General features: G+C 38.1%; 1 protein-coding gene across 8 annotated transcripts in view; it reads left to right on the top strand.

The window, feature by feature from the left end:
• Positions 1-12,777, top strand: part of PCCA (propionyl-CoA carboxylase subunit alpha) — a 404,001-nt gene that overhangs the window by 321,506 nt on the left and 69,718 nt on the right. For all 8 annotated transcript variants that reach the window (XM_027065165.2, XM_027065168.2, XM_053217534.1 and 5 more), the window contains one exon: positions 10,717-10,770. In XM_027065165.2, the coding sequence (XP_026920966.1) occupies positions 10,717-10,770 (54 nt within the window). The remainder of the gene's footprint in view (positions 1-10,716; positions 10,771-12,777) is intronic.

The raw sequence follows: 12,777 nt of genomic DNA on the forward strand, positions 1-12,777 counted from the left end.
GGGATGTAGATACCAAACATGTAAACACATAAATAACGTAATTAGTGTACGAAGAAGGTCGATAAAGGCTCTGAAACAGGATCATTCACAGAAAGTATGTAGAGGAGGTAGGGTGGTTAGAAAGTCATTTCCTGGAGCACTTGGGTGGCTCAGTCAGTTAAGTCTGACTTTGCCTCAGGTCGTGATCTCGGCAGTTTGTGAGTTCAAGCACCATGTCAGGCTGTGTGCTGACAGCTCAGAGCCTAGAGCCTGATTCAGATTCTGTGTCTCCCTCTCTCTCTGCCCCTCCCCTGCACACTATTCCTCTCTCAAAAATAAATAAACATTAAAAATTTTTTTAGAAAGGAAAAAAAGTAAAGTTTCTGAATAGCTAACATTGAGTGAAGACCTTTGAGGACAAGGGGGGGCAACCGTGCAAAAATGAAAAGTGTGAAAGTCCCAAGTAGCAGAAATGGTAAATGCAAAGGCCCTGAGACAGGAACAAACTTGGTCTTTGCAGAGGCCTGAGGGAAGACCAGCATCTTGAGTGTAGCTTAGGAGAGTGCAAGAAGGAAGCAGGAACTAGACCATATAGAGCCTTCGTAGGCCAAAGAGTTTGGGTTTTATTCAGTTCCAACTGTGAAGCTTTTGAAGGGTTTTGAGTAGAGGAATGATATGATGTGATTTAAAATCACTGCTCTGGGGACGATGGACCACAGGGGACCAGTGGCAGAGGTAGGACAACCATTTTTATGACATTGTAGTCATGGAGGTGAGAGGTGCTGATGGCTTAGACCAGGAGTCGGCCAAATCCAGCCCACTGCCTGTTTTTGTATGGCTCACAAGTTGTGTGGTTATTTCATTTTTAAATGTTTGGAAAAATTAAAAGGAGAATAATGCTTCATGACACATGGAAAGTATATGAGATTCAAATTTCAGCATCCACAAATACAGTTTTACCAGAATATAGCCACAATCATTTGTTTTTATTTGCTATGACTGCTTGTAGAATTTTTAAGTAAAACCTTAATGTCCCAGTTTTCCAGCTATCTCACAGCAGTTCAATTGGCTTAGCAGTGGTAAAATTTATTGTGATTTTTTTTTTTAGCACAGAACCAAGATTTACATGTTCCTAAACAAGAAGAACCACTCTCAGCCACTGTTATCAAACATCGGATAGCTTTGAAAATTAGTTCATGCTGTAGATTTGATGTTTATTAATGAATTCAACCTAAAATTGTAAGACAAAACAGCACTTACATACAAAATTTATACTGTGGTAAGATTATTTTGACAACAACTAACATTTGAATCACAGTTAATGTCCAGCTGCTTTTTTTGTTTGTTTGTTTATTTTTTTTATTTTTATTTTTTTAGAGAGAGAGACAGAGCATGAGCAGGGGCGGGACAGAGAGAGAGGGAGACACAGAATCCGAAGCAGGCTCCAGGCTCTGAGCTGTCAGAATAGAGCCCGATGTGGGCCTCGAACTTGTGAACCTCGAGATCATGACCTGAGTCAAAGTCAGATGCTTAACTGACTGAGCCACCCAGGCTCCCTTGTCTAGCTGCTTTTTACACTTCCCAGGCTGTCAGAAGATTAAAATAAGAAGTGAACTAGCTTCAGCAGCAGTTTTCAAACGTCAGTGCAAGAGCAAAGGAAATTTCCATATGTGAAAATCCATTTCACTGTACAATTGAGGATCTTCCACTCAGCCTAAAACTGGAAGTGATCAAACTGCAATGTAATGTTAGGCTAATGGCGAATATCAAGAGAGGAATTTAACAAAATTCTATAAATCCCTTCCAAGCAACGACTATGCTCAAGTAATATCCCTTACCCATGGATTATTGTTAGTATTTGGCAGTACCTGTCTCTGGGAAAAGGTATCGTCACAGATGAAATCAGTAAAATCTCACTGTAGGTCAGCATTAAACAGTTGTATAATTGCCATTGACTTTGGTGATAGGGAACACTAACTTTGAGCCCCAATTAAACAGAATTTTATCTCTAAATAAGAGAATTCCATTTTCCGTATTAGTGTTAGCAAAAACTGGTGCTTATTATATTTGGAATGTTGTCCCCCCAAAAGTTGTGGAAATCGGTTTTCTCTCTTGTTCTCTAACTAGCTACATAATACCTTCAATTTTGCCTCACAAAGCCTAAAAGGTTTACTGTATGACTCTTTACGGAAGGAGTTTGCCAGTCCTTGGATTAGACTAAGATGGTAGCAGTAGAGATGGTGAGAAGTGAACTGATTTGACATCTAATTGGGTAGGAAGGCAGCAAGGATCCACAGGTTCAGATACTTGAGTGTGAAGGAAGTTAAAGAATGAAGGGGTAAGCGACCGAGTGAACAATGGTCTTACTTAGGTCAGGCGGTGGGGGCGGGGGCGGTTAGGAGAGGAACAGGTTTGGAGAGGCAAATCAGTAATTCTTTTCGGACTTGGTAGGTTTAACATGTACATTACATATCCAAATGTTGATGTCCAGTTAACTATTGACTGCATGAGCCTTGAACTCAGACGACAAATGGGAGTTGAAAACATAAATTCGGTAGTCATAAGCCTGTAGATTTCCTCTCAAAGCATGGATCTGCCACAAACGAAAGGATGAAATTGGATCTGTATCTTACACCATAAACAAAAATTAGCTTAAATGGATTAAACTAAATGTAAGACTTAAAACCATGAAACTCCTGGAAGAAAATGGAGGTCAAAATCTTCATGACACTGGACTTGAGAATGATTTCTTGGATATAACACCAAAGTCATAGGCAACAAAGACAAAGACAGATGGGACTACATCAAACTAAAAAACGTTTGTGCATCAAAGGACACAGCAGAGTGAAAAGGCATCCTACAGAATGGGAGAAAATATTTGCAAATCATAAATCTGATAAGGGGTTAATATCTAGAATATATAAAGAACTCCCACAACCTAAAAAAAAAAAAAAAAACACCTGATTTAAAAATGGACAAAGGGCTTAAATAGACATTCCTCCATGATGATATAGAAACAGGCAATAAGCATATGGAAATGTGCTCAATATCACTAACCATCCTAGAAGTGTAAATCAAAATGACAATGAGATATCATTTCATATCCATTAGGATGGCTACTACCAAAAACAACAACAACAACAACAACAACAACAACAACAACAACAACAACAAACACCCAGAAAAGAATAGGTGTTGGTGAGAACATGGAGAAATTAAAATACTTGTGCATTGTTGGTAGAAGTGTAAAATGGCACAACTTGAAAACAGTATGAGGGTTCCTCAGAATATTAAGAATAATACTACCATATGGTCCAGCAATCTCACTTCTAGATATATATCTGAAAGAATTGAAAGCAGGGTCTTAAAGGGGTATTTGCATACCCCAGATCATAGCAGCATTATTTAGGATAGCCAGGAGGTAGAAGCCACCAAAATGTTCATCGGCAGATGTATGGACAAATAAAATGTGGTATATACATACAGTGAAATAATTTACAGCCGTAAGAAGGAAAGAAATCCTGTCACATGCTGCAGCATGATTAAACCTTGAGAACATTATGCTGAATGAAATAAACCAGACAAGAAAAGACAAATACTGTATGATTCCGCTTAGATGAGGCACCTAAAGCAGTTGAATTCATCGAAACGGAAAGTAGAATGGTGGTTACCAGGGACCACAGGGAAGGGAAAGGGAGCGTTGTTGTTTAGTGGGAATAGAATTTCAGATTTGCAAGATGAGAAAGTTCTGAAGATCTGTTTCACAACAGCGTAAATATACTTAACACTACTGAACTGTATACTTTCAAATTGGTTAAAAGGGTAAATTTTGTCATGTTTTTTACTATTAAAAAAAAAGATGCTGTTCACTGAAAAATCATAGGAGCCAAAGCAGTTTTTAAAAAGAAATACAAAGTTGGGAGAATTATGCAACCTGATTTCAAGACTAACTATGAGACAACAGTGTCGAGACAGTGTGGCATTGGTAGTTAGATATGTAGAACAGAAGAAAGTATAGTAGATCCACATACAGATGATCAATTAATTTTTGGCAAAAGTGCTAAGGACTTTTAATGTGAAATTCTCTTAAACGGTACTCAAACAGCTGTATGTCCATTTTGGTGAATAAAATGATCTTGTGCATTAGACACTAGATCAATGGTGGCCTGGGGGGCAAGGACCAGGATTGGAGTGTAAATGGGCAGGAAGAACATTTTGGAGGTGTTGGAAATGTTCTCTGTGTTGATTGTGGTGGTGATTTCTCAAAATTGTCAAAAGTCACTGAATTCTGTCCTTTAAATAGAATGCAATCTTTTGTACCTAAATTATGCTTCAGTGAAATTGATTTGTTTTAAGATGGGCATCAGGATTGGGAGGAAGAGATGAGATTACACAGGGGAAGAGCATGATGGAAAAGAGAAGAGAGCTGAGGACTGGGCCCTGGGGGCACTCCTGCAGGTAGAAATTGAATGAAGAGGTGAAGCTAGCAAAGAAGGCTAAGAAACAGCTGCCAAGGAAGTAGGAGATAAACTAGGGGCATGGATATCCTTGAAGCCAGTGAAAGAATTGTGTTTGGGAAAGAGAATCATTGACTGTTTGTAGTGTTGCTGGGTAAGATGAGGACAAAACCAACTGATAGGTAAAGCAACATGGAAATCATAGGTGATCTTGATGAGAATGATTACAGATGAATAGTGGGGGGGAAAACAAATGGAAATGAGTTCAGAGGAGAATGGAAAGTGACAAAGCAGAGACCAGGAAGAGAGACAACATTTTAAGGAGTCTGGCTTTAAAGGAGAAATGGGATAGTAGCTTGAGGGAAATGTCTGTAGAATTTTTTTTTTTTTTTATTCTTTGCATTTTATTTCTTGAAGGAACAGGATGGTTTGTCCTATACAATTTTCCATGGTCAGAATTTAGCTGATTGCATTCCAGTGGTATGGGTTAACATGTCCTCTCTCCTTTGTTTTTTAGAAATTGATATTTGGATCTAGAGGAGCAATCAGATTCAGGTGCCATTATCTTTGGCAAGACTGAGTCATAAATGCTGTGGTGTGCCTCTGGAAGAGGCACATACTGTCTGCTTACTTCTCTGTTGATGCTCAAGCTTCAATCAATAAATGCGTTAAGGTTTACAAAACGATGATATTCCAATGTTGTCATTTCTTTAAATTTATTACCAGGATTAATTCTTTAAAGAGAAGCTCTACCTCACCCACTTCTTGGGTTATCCAGCAGATCAGTTTTCATAGAAAAGGCAAGACAAATGCTGGATCCTTTCCTTTTACTTCCCAGTTCCCAAAGACTTGGTTCCCTATCGTTCTCCAAAAGTGACTCACTTAGGGTGTTATTTTGTTTTTGTTTCCGGTATCTGTTTTGAAGTCATGGGTTTAAACATACTTGGCTTTAATCCATTGCAGTTATAACCTTAGTGATGGTCAGATTTTGCCATCTTTGGCCAGGGACTTTTCTTCAGGTTGGCTTCTAAGTCCCTTTCGTGTGACTCCCCCCGTCTTTGATAGCCCCCTTGCTTTCTGAAATGACAAGATGTAGCAGCCTCATTTCTGCCTCAAACCAGGGCCAAGCTGTTCTGCCAAGAAGCCTTGATTTCTTGGAGTGGGAAACGGTATTTGTAGGCAACATTTGGGGTGCTAGGGACATTTGTTGCCACTGGGCCTCTTCAGTGTTTCTGGAGAGGACTCAGAAACCATGCCACCACTGCCATCTTCCCAGAGTATAAGGGCCATACTTTTCAATCAGAAAATTTCTCATTCTGAACAGCCGTTATGATTGATACTGTTGCTGCCTTACAGTAATTAATTGTGCTGCTTCTGTCCTGGTAAATATGGACTGGATTCTGGATCTCTGCCTTGAGCTTCTGAGGAAGGAAGATTTAGCTACTGCGGGGATGAGTCCTGGGCTGATAGTAATGGCGACGCTTGCACCGAGTGTTTTCCTCCCTACTCTTAAAATCTCAGCAGTGCGGAAGTCAGCGTATTATTGGACTGCCTATCCTCACTCTATCACACGCCTTTCCCTAATTTCTTGGCAGCTACACTTCTAACTCTCCCTAGCTAAAATTTCCACTAGACAGTTGAAGATTGAGAGATCTGTAGGTCACTGTTCTCTTTCATAGAATGAAAAAAATTCAGAATTCTTGATGAAGATTGATTTAAATCTTTTCCATTTCTGTGGCACTGACTTGCATGCTGTTGGGATTAAGGAGGAAATGCTAGAAATGGTCCTTGTCCTTAAAGGACCCACCATCTAAGTGATGATTTAGCCTGATGTTGTAGAGATATTCCATCCCACATAGTGGGGATATCCAAACCTTGCACAACTGCTTGGGTTGGAATTCTTATTTTCCTAGTGCAATATAGGCATCCCTGTACCTTTGATTTCCTCATAAGTAAAACAAGATGAAGATTTTGAGATCTGTTTGCTTTCCAAATTCTAAGTTTCTGTGAATGAAACAGGCTTAGTTCTACTGTTGGGTTTACCTCTAGCACTGGAGCCCTACTAACCTGGTGATTGCTACCTGCTGCCTTTTCCTTGTGCTCCCAGCCCACCTCCTTCTCCATTCTGGTGTACCCTCAACCTCACATTAGACCATCAGTCTTTCTAAAACAAACATGTTACTCCTCAGTTTTTAAGTATAAGAACTTCGTAAAGTATGACTCTGTGCAGGATGGGACTTGGCTCCCTAATTTCTTCTTGGTTTCTTTCTTGCCCCTTCCCTCCATCAACCAAACCTATCTCTGGTCATACTGGACTGTTCACCATGCCTTAAAATCACCGTGCTTCTTCTTAATCTGAAATTTGCATAAACAGTCCCATCTGACCAAAAGTGTTTCATTTATTACCCTTTTGGAGAATGCTTGCTCATTTTTGAATACCCAACTCTAATGTGTATCTGCAAGTCTTCCTTAACTTTTCTGGGCATTTAGCTAGTCTGGCCTCTTATCCTATAATACTTTGTACATTTTGTACTATGGATTTATCATATTGAATTATAATTTATTTATTATTTTTTAATGTAATCTCTATCCCCAATGTGGGTCTCAAACTCATGACCCAGAGATCGACTCACGTGCTCTACCAACAGAGCCAACCAGACACCCCTATGATTTCTTTTCAAATTCTCTTCTTTCATTTGGTCTCCTAGAGGATGATTCTTAATTCAACTAGCAGTGCTCAACTCAATATAGTGGATGGATGGATGGATGGATGGATGGATGACCAAAGTACAAGTGCCGGTGTCAGAACCCATGATTCAAGACTCAGTTATTAATCCCTTAGGACATTGAGGGAAATAAATTACTTTATTTCATTCTGTATTATTTCTCTTTTTGCCTTTATTAAGTTACGTATGTCCATTTGGAAGAATAGGAATAATAGGTAAGCCAAAAAGAAAGGCCAACTAATATCTTCCACCCAGAAATAATAGTTGACTGTTTTATGTGCATTATTTGTGCTAGAATTTTATCTTGAACATATAGAAGCTTTTAACATGATGTATTCTGAACATACCATTTTGATTTTTTTGCACTTAGAAATATACTATAAACATTTTTCATGTCTCAAATTTTTTAATGGCTGCATGGATTATATCATAATTTATTTAACCAGTTTGTTTTATTTATCATTTAGATTGCTTGAAATTTTTAGATTCTGGAAACTGCACTACAGTGTCATTTGTGTAGCTGTGGGTTTTTTTCTGTGGGGTGTGTGTGTGTGTGTGTGTGTGTGTGTTTCCTATTCATGACTTTTTCCCTTAGGATAAATTCTTAGAAGTGAAATTAATGGATAAAAATATGGATTTTGAGTTTTCTCCACCTTGAGTGTGCTGGTCAGGTAGCTTTTTTTTTTTTTTTAATATTTATTTCTGAGAGAGAGAGAGAGAGACAGACAGCACGAGTGGGGAAGGGGCAGAATGATAGGGAAACACAGAATCTAAGGCAGGCTCCAGGCTTTGAGCTGTCAGCACAGACCCTGACATGGGGCTCAGACTTGGGTTCATGACCTGAGCCGAAGTCCGACGCTTAACTGACTGAGCCACCCAGGCACTGTCACATATTGTGTTGAGTCACTGGGGGCAATATTTACAGGTGGTGTAACCAGTTGTCATTGTACACTGAACTACTTTCTTTCTTATTGATCTAACTTCCCTCAGTCAAGGACCCAAGGGCTCAGCTTGAATTCTGGAGATTTGCTCTGGGTTCTATGACTTGGGTGATCTTAAAGATTGGAACTTGTAGGAGGTCCCTGGGTGGCTTGGTCGGGTAAGCATCTGACTCCAGCTAGGGTCATGATCTCCTGATCTGTAACTTTGGGCCCCACGTTGGACTCTATGCTGACAGCTCAGAGCCTGGAGCCTGCTTCAGATTCTGTGTCTCCCTCTCTGCCCCTCCCCTGCTCATGCTCTGTCCCTCTCTTTCTGTCTCAAAAATAAATAAACATTAAAAATATTTTTAAAAAAAGATTGGAATTGGTAAACCTGCACTTGTTAAAAAAGAATACTATTAGGATATGTCTGTAATAGTTCACGGCATGGAGTTGATCGATGGCCACTACTCCCTCGAGGGCCACATCTGGGAACTTTAAAAAAAATGTATAGCTACGTAGTTAGAATTGCTTTATTTTTTTGTGTGGTCTTTGAAGCCACTGGGCCCTCTCTGAGTAGCACAGGGAAGAAAGAATTTTAGCAATAACACAGCAGTTGTATGGGTGAGAATTACCTGAAAAAAAAAGGTATAATTTACTTTTCGTGACCTATTTAGTCATCATTTCTACCAAACTAAAATTCAAACAAGATATGCATAAATCATACTGTATTCATTTTGAACTTATTTTATTTACAAATAAATGCATAGCATAGAGGTGCTTTTTGACTACTCTCTGGCCATAGAAGAATTGTGTTGTCCCTCTTGTCATTTTAAATAAATGCTAACTTACTATTTATAGCAAGTTTATTGAGATAGAACTCACATACCACACGGTTCACCTAGAGTGCACAAGTCAGTGTTTTTTATTTTCATCACAGAGTTGTGCAGTAGTCACCACAGGCAATTGTAGGACATTTCCACCAATGTGGAAAGAAACCCCATACTAATTAGCGGTCATTTCTTATTTCCTCTTAGCCCTCCTCCCTCCCTCTTTCCTTCTCTCCTTCCTTCCTTCCCTCTGTCCCTCCCACCCTCCCTCTCTCCTTCTTTCTTTCTTTCTTTCTTTCTTTCTTTCTTTCTTTCTTTCTTTCTTTCTTTTCTTTTCTTTTCTTTTCTTTTCTTTTCTTTTCTTTTCTTTTCTTTCTTTTCTTTCCTGGAATTTGATCTGTGCCTTATTCCTAATTTTTTTTTTAAAGTTTGGTAAAAGCATGACCACTTCCAGAATTAGCGTGGCATAAAAATACTTAGACCAATCGATAAGTAAATTGTCATTTGTCTGGAAACATAAGTTCTTTATGAAACTCCTTAACATATATTTACTTTTGTATATAGACTGTTATCCAAGAAAAAATGGTAAGTTAAGAGTTCAGATTTATTAGATAAGACTTGACTTGTGGGCTTTGGAAAGGTGTGGAAACTCTTACTGAAGAATTTTTTTCTTACTTTATTTCCCTAAACTTTTCCTCCTGGCTTTAACGTGGGCTTACTTCTTGAGTCTCAGTCTGTCAAAATGTCCCACATAAAGCATTGGAAAGAATAATTTGTTAGGTACAAATTTCACTTCTTGAACTTGTGACAGATGATTCTTCCAAAGATGTCTGTCTGTCTGGCCCTCTTTTTTAATGTTTTATTTTTGAGAGAGGGAGAGAGAGTGCAGGTGGGGGAAGGGCAGAGAGAGGGGGACAGAGGATATGAAGTGGGTTCTGTGCTAACAGCAGAAAGCCCGACATGGGCTCAAACCCATGAACTGTGAGATCATGACCTGAGCTGAAACTGGACGTTTAAACAACTGAGCCACCCAGGTGCCCATCGAAGATATCTCTTGTCCAAGCATGAGGTCTAGTTTTTTTTGGAGCAGTCTGAAGAAGCCTTAGGGGCATCTTCTCTTTCCTGGACAACTTTAATGCATCCGTGGAATCTGCCACCCTTTCTAACTCTTCCAGACTTGGCCTTGGCAATCTCTGCCATTTGGCATTCTGCTCTAAAGTTATATGCATGTCTCTTTTTTCAGTAGGACAACCAGAGTTTAGGCATGTCTTCATTACTTTCATTCCTAATTGTTGACAGGTCCGTGAAGCCCCAAGTTTCACTTTTTTCCCCCTAATTTCTTGGGTCATCGAAAAATTCTTTGAGTCCTTTCCTTGACCAGTGGTGTAATTTACCCCAAAGAAAAGATGTGATATTTGGTGTATTCTTAGGCAACCTGTCGTAACTGAGGAAGTTGTGATGACCGGAAAGTCTCTCGGGTAGCTGCGGATCTTCTGCAAAGAACAGGCAAACTGCTCATCTGCTTCCTGTCTCTGTGGATTTGATCGTTCTGGACATTCCATGTTAAATGGAATCGTAGAACATGTGGTCCTTTGTGACTGATTTCTGTTGTAGCATGTATCAGTACTGCATTCCTTTCTATTGCCGAATAATATTCCATTGTATGAAAATACCATGTTTTGTTTATCTGTGTACTGGTTGATGGACATTGGGTTATTTGGCTATTCAGAACAATGCTGCTACAAACATTCTAGTACACATTTTTGTGTGGATGCAAATTCATTTTATACTTCTTTTTTTCCAGTGTCTTTCTCGAGAAGCAGGTGGAAACATGAGCATTCAGTTTCTTGGCACAGTGGTAAGTATGAAAGAATTATTACTTTGTATAATCATTTAATTTACAGAGAAACAAAAGCGTTCAAATAGCTTTAGCCCATGTATTTGAACTTGCCTTCATCATGGTTTTATTTTACTATTAAATGAGGTATCTTTGTATAAGAAAATGCATTCTTTAATGTGTTCGTCACGTTTCCGTGATAGAATAGTTTTAGCTATTTCTTTTTAGAGAGAAAAGGTGTTTTTTTTATTATTATTTGAACTTTGTTGAGTATTTCAAGTGCTTTTTTTCTACTGAATATTTTCTCTCTGTTTTTATTATAAAAATAAGAACATATTATTTAAGATGCTTTTGAAAATAGTGACCATGGCTTTTTTCTCTTTAGTTTTCCTTCTAGCTTTCTCTATCAGGTCCTTTCAAGTACACATTTCTAAGGGAACTGAAACATAATTTTGGATCTTGATTTTTTTCACTTAAGATCCTATTAATCATTTTCCATATTGCTAGAAAATATCAGCATCATTTTATTGGAGCTGTGTTTAACATTCTGATGAGTAGATGTGACATATTTTCTTATCCATGAATCCCAATTGTTAGGTATTTAAGTTACTCCTCGTTTTTGCCATTATGAATGGTGTTCTAATGAACAACTTAATGGGTTTTGCTTTTTTGACATTTTGAATTATTTTCAAGCATGTTCAGAAATGTATGAAATATATCTCATTCTAAATAAAATCATGGCGCGCCCGTGTGGCTCAGTTGGAAAAGCATCTGACTTTGGCTCAGGTCATGATCTCACGGTTTGTGAGTTTGAGTTCCACATTGGGCTCTGTGTTGTCCGTGCAGAGCTTGCTTTGGATTCTCTCTTCCTCTCTGTCTCTCTCTGCCCCTCTCCCACTCATACTCTCCCTCTCTCTCAAAAATAAATAAGCATTAAAATAAAAATTTTAAGTGAATAGAATCAAAACCATGAATAATTTTATGGCTTAGTACACATTATCAGTTACCTCATATCTCTTTAGAATGCCCTTCGTCATGTGTCAGCATACCACTTTGCACTCTCACTAGTAATAGTTATGATTTTTAAAAGCATTGAGCTTTATCTATAGAAAGCAATTTACAGTTACTATTTTTATTTTTAATGTAAAAGTAACAAGCATAATAATCATATCATTAGTAGTATTAGTTATAATTTTCAAAATAATTTAATTGTTAAAAAAGGTAACTTATTTATTTTAATTAGCATTTCTGTTTACTCCTTATGTATTCGAATGTTTCTCCATGTATTCATTTGCTAGGTATCATTTATAATCCGTAAAATGTCTGTTCATAGTTTTGGGTACCTTATTCAGGTTGTAAATTCACATTGGATAGTTCTGTTTGCCCTGTGAGTTTATTGAGAATATCAGAGGAGAGGCCTGTGGCATGGATCAAAGGATAAGTGTTTTTGTAGTCATGGAGATAGGAAGGACATTACTAATAATGTGCATTTATAGTTTATATATAGAGACACAGTAAAGTTTACGTATCAAAGCATATGTAGTAGTATATGCATAGGCACTTGACTTATGTTACATAAATTTTAAGTGTAGCACCTGTGATTTATAGTTATTTTTTCTGATAAGTTATTTCATGCTTTTGTTTAATTTAAAAATTTAAATATTATTTCAATGCATGTCCTAAGAAATTGTATTAGGGTTCTCCAAAGAAACAGAGCCAGGAGTGTGTGTGTGTGTGTGTGTGTGTGTGTGTGTGTGTAGAGAGAGGAAGAGGGGTCAAGTCCAAAACCTGCACAGTAGGCCAGGAAATGGTTGGAGTTCAAGTACAAAGACCATGTGCTTGCAGGATTCCTTCTTGCTTGGGAGGTCAGTCCTTTTTCTTCAGTTGATTGAATGTTACCCAACCAGATTATGAGGTGTAATCTGCTTTACTCAAGATCTACTGATGTAAATGTTAATCTAAAAATAACTTCATAGAAACATCTAGAATAATATTTGGCCAAAAATCTGGATACTGTGGCCTAGCCAA

Source organism: Acinonyx jubatus, chromosome A1 (assembly GCF_027475565.1).
Source record: "Acinonyx jubatus isolate Ajub_Pintada_27869175 chromosome A1, VMU_Ajub_asm_v1.0, whole genome shotgun sequence".
Classification (NCBI taxonomy): Eukaryota; Metazoa; Chordata; class Mammalia; order Carnivora; family Felidae; genus Acinonyx; species Acinonyx jubatus.